A 4415-nucleotide genomic window follows, 5' to 3' on the forward strand; every position below is an offset into this window, starting at 1 on the left:
GACTAAACCCTGCACTGCCGTGGGTTTCACAGCTCTGGGCGAGATGCTGCTGATGCCTTTTGCACGTCCCCAAATGGGTTTTTTTTCACATTCCTGCCAAGTTTGATCCTGAATCCAGGGCCCAAGTCCCAGCCTCGTTCTTGCCCCCGCAGAATCAGGACTAGGTAAGAGCAGCACCGCCTGTTTCACGGGGAGAGAGGCTCCAGACCCCTGTGGAGACAGCGACCAAGGGCCCAGCGCACGCCGAGATCAGCTCCCTCCCTCCCCATCAGCACCAAGGGCACGCGGCAGCATTTGCCCCCCAGATCAGAAGAAACCCGTTCTTCTCTCAGGTTCAAATGCTGATTGCAGGATGGCAGGGGAAATCCCCATCCCACAGCCCTCTGCTAGGACAGGGTCTGCAGGGAAAAGCCCAGCAGCCAAAGCCCTGGCTCCAGCTCAGCGTGGGCTAAGCCCAAGCCTCATGGATGCAGCAGGAGGGGAGGAAGGGTTGGCGATTTCCCCCAGGGCCATGGGGAGGTGGGGGACAGGCTATTCCTTGATCTAGAACCACGAAGAGCCTGCCCCATCCCAGCAGAAAAACAGAGGTGGCCTCAAACTTGCCTTCACAAGACAAGCCCACCATCTTCATCTTTAAACCTGGTCCATATTGCGCTGTCCCGGCCAGTGAATGAGCACGTAAGAGGATTGCCGACGTGCGAGAGAGGGGCAGCACAGGTGAAGAGCAACCTCACCAGCCCTCCACCTCTGCGACCGGGAGCCGAGCAGTTTCAGGTCACAGCATAGAGCTCCTCACGGTCATTCTGGCAGATCTGATAGCGACAAGTGAGCTTCTGTGACCAGGCCCAGGGCTTCTTATGCTTGTCCCGAGGAGGAAGCAGGAAAGCAACGCTGCAAGCCACCAGCACGTGCCAGATGCTGTGGGTGTAGTAATAGTTCTCATTGGTTTCCATGAACGCATACACGGAGATGGCGATGAAAGCCAAGGTGATCCCTGGGAGGAGGTAGAAAACCCAGCGTTTCCATGAGGAGGGGTAGCAGTGTCTGCGCTTCACTCCGTGGTAAATCTGGAGGTGTGAGAGCACAGAAGGGTTAAGCAGCCAACCAGAAGCTTAGGCAGGGGGAAACAGGCAGCGCTGCCTGACCCAGGAGCAACTGCCAGCCTCGCAGCAAGAGGGTGTGCCTGCTGCCCCTGAGAAATTCAGCCTCCCCCCTTCTTGGGCCCATCTCTTGTGTGCAGGAGTCCCTATCCAGCTGTGGCACCGAAGCCCAGCACAGATGCCATAGCTCCTGCCCAGCGCATGGGCAACAGCCGACTGCTCTGGGACAACGCTGCAGCCGCAGGCGTGCGCTCAACTGGAGCCGCAGCGGCTGGACTGTGCCGAGATCCGTAACCGGGGGATTTCTCAGCTACTGGAAGGATGGACGGTGAATCCCTTGCCCTGCCCCTTCTCCTCCTGGGCATTGCAAGATCAAGCCCTCCTTGTGGATGGGCTGGAGCCTGGGGTCTGCTCTGCCACCATCATTCTTCAGAGGGGAGCTAAGGGCAGCAGGTCCTGCCTGACTGCCCGTACTTACCCACGCTGCAATCATGATGACAAGGGCAAAGAGGCAGGGACCCATCATGTTCCACACCCCTCTGCGGTCCAGCTGCAGGGACATGGCAATTAACAGGGTCCCCAAGATGAAAAGGACCTGGGAATGAGACACCACCACTGTTGTCAGCAGCTCATCTGCTGCCAGAGCGCAGCCAGCCATGCCAGAGGCAGGCAGAACCTCACCTCCTGGCCACCCAGCCCTGCATGTATGCAGGACTCAGGAGCTGCACCTTCAGAAGGAGAAACCAGAGGACCCACAAACCTTTCCCACAAACCTCAGTCCCTTCAGGCCCAGTCCCTACAAGCATGCAGGTTCACGACCCAAACTTCTGGGACAAAACAACCCACTGGTTTAAAAATAAGGGTGGCATTGGGTGACAAACAGGCTTTGTCACCAGGCTGGGCTGTGTTATTAAAACACAGCCATGAGAGGGCTCAGCATGGCCACCCGCAGCTTGGCTGACTCAGGTCTGGCCCTGCCGCGCAGGGTTACCTGACACTCACGTATTTCAGGATCTTCTTCACCCGGGACATGCACAGGATCGTCACCCAGATGGACACCACAGAGCCCAAAAAGTCACAGTACTGTAGTGTGTCGTAGTCCATGATGCACATCACCGCGACGCCTGGCTGGTCACACGCGTGGTAGAACTAGAGCCGGGGACAAAGGCAAAGGGTAGCATGAATCCAGCAGCAGCACACAGCTTCCGGAGAAGGAGAGACAGGAGAAGGCTGTGGTAGCCACGATCCCTCCTGGCAGTGCCTCCAGGAAGCTCCACCAAACCACCGTGGCATTACGGAAAGCAGATGAGAGCAGCCATCAACCTGCACCCTCCCAGCAGCAGCCAAGGGCTTCTGGGACAGCACCTTTCAAGTGCGCAATGCTCCAACCCCATCACAGCTCCCTGGGGTCCCACCCCCAAATACGAGCACCCGCAGCGTGGGTGGAAGAGCCCAGTGATAACAACACTCCTGCCAAGCTCTGAAGGGGCAGGACATGTCCATGGAGGTGCTTGTCCAATGATCCTAGAAGCTCCTTGTGGAGCTCCAGGATGGACTGCTCCACAAGGACTTCAGTCCAATGCAGCATCCCTGATGCTCAGGGGGAGCTGACAGGGGACCTGACAAAAGGCAATCCCTACCGTGGAGAAGAACATGGTGTAGGTGTAGACGGAGGCCTCCACCAGGTAGTAGCGATAAACAGCAACCGCTATCGCCGGCAGGAACATAAGGTTGCTCAGGGTGAGCAGGAGGGTGGCCAGGTTCTGTACACCGACAGACTGGGCCTTGGTATCATCCGTGCAGCTCCACCCTCCCCAACCTGTGGAGCAGAGAGGCTTATGTGGATCTCGCATGCCCTGCCTTGTCCTCCCGCAGAACCCAGCAAGAGCCTGGGACTCCTCAGGAGAAGCAATCGCACCCCAGGACTACCTCCTGGCCTCCTCTCCCTTGCTCCATCAGCCACTCACACTCCTGTTCTCAGGATGGTCTCGTTACTCATCGCATGCTCTGCTGTGGAAAGTCTTGGGGAACCCCAGCAGAGCCCTGTGTCTGCTCTGAGGACGTCCCCCAGGTTGTTCCCACGTAGCACGGGCCATTCTACGTACAGTATGGGCCTGTCCAGGCTGGTACTTTTCATCCCTACAGTAACTCAACACACATGCTACTTGCGGGTGATACATTAAGCGTTTGAGGCTCAGATGCTTCGGATGATGGTGTAAGCTGGGTGCAAGGTCCCTACAGATCCCAGCAACCAGGGTGGAGAGTGATCCACAACATCGAGGAAGCCATTGGGCTCCTGTCCTACCTCCTGTCCCAGCAGGGCAGACTGCAAAGCCAGCTCGGGTTGCTCTGGGCCTTGCCCAGCTGAGTTTTGAAGATCTCCAGGGATGGAGACCTGGATACTGTGCAAAGCTGAACAACTCTGATGGGCGGAAATTTGTCTTCTTTGATTAGCTGGAAGTTCCCTTGCTGCAGCCTGTGTCTGTGGCCTCTTGCCCTTTCCCTGCGCTCGTCCAGAAGAGCCCGGCCCCAGGGTCCCTGTAACCCCTGTGGGCAGTGGAAGCTGCGATTTGATCCCCCTCCCACTCCTCTTCTCCAGAGTGACCAAACCCGCTGCCTCAGCCCAGGGTGACATCCCGGTCTGCGCAGGGCAGGCGGGAGTGAAAGCTTCCTAGAGGACAGGGCATACTTGAGGCTTGACACGGGGGTCAATTCTCAGCCTGCTGACAGGATACCAAGGACTGAGCTGAGACAGTCTTCTACAAACACAAACCTGCCTTTTTTTCTTACCTTTTTTTTTTTTTAATTCAAGATTAGGATGCCCATGCCCTTCTTTTGGGGAAAGGAGGTCAGTCACAGGGCAGCCGGGGTACGTGCAGGCACTCCATGGTCAACAAGCAGAGTTAAAAGTAGCATCCATCCCATTACAGTGCCACTAGAGACCAAGCCAGCAGCTCTGCCCCTTCTGCCGGCTCCCTGCCAGGCAGAGCCCAGGGAGGCTGCTCTCTCCAGTTTATTTCTGGGTCACGAATATGCAGATGGGGCATTTTGCTCTGAGTGATTCAGCAGAAAGCTGTCCTCAGCCTGATTCCCCAGCTCCCCTGGGGTGCTCTGTGCTTCCCAGAACCCGGCACCCCTCGGGGAAATTAGGATGCTGTTCTCCACCTCGCTCCTCGCCCAGCATCAGCACTGCAGCAGACAGCAGGGACGTCCTGGCTCAGGCCCAAAGCAGCAGTGAACCACATTTTGCCTTGTCCTTCTGCTGAGAACAGGTACACGTACCCACCCAAGCACAGCAGAGCTCTCATCTTCCCT

The 4415-nt window shown here is 57.2% G+C and overlaps 1 protein-coding gene across 1 annotated transcript in view; it reads right to left on the bottom strand.

Annotated features, from left to right (window-relative positions):
• Positions 1-385: 385 nt before the first annotated feature.
• Positions 386-4415, bottom strand: part of TMEM8A (transmembrane protein 8A) — a gene marked incomplete at its 5' end in the record, with an annotated part of 11952 nt that continues 7922 nt past the window's right edge. The window contains 4 exons of the mRNA XM_009578889.1: positions 386-1067; positions 1579-1695; positions 2103-2249; positions 2741-2919. Coding sequence (XP_009577184.1) covers positions 771-1067; positions 1579-1695; positions 2103-2249; positions 2741-2919 — 740 coding nt within the window. The remainder of the gene's footprint in view (positions 1068-1578; positions 1696-2102; positions 2250-2740; positions 2920-4415) is intronic.

Source organism: Fulmarus glacialis, unplaced genomic scaffold (genome assembly GCF_000690835.1).
Source record: "Fulmarus glacialis isolate BGI_N327 unplaced genomic scaffold, ASM69083v1 scaffold25095, whole genome shotgun sequence".
NCBI lineage: Eukaryota > Metazoa > Chordata > Aves > Procellariiformes > Procellariidae > Fulmarus > Fulmarus glacialis.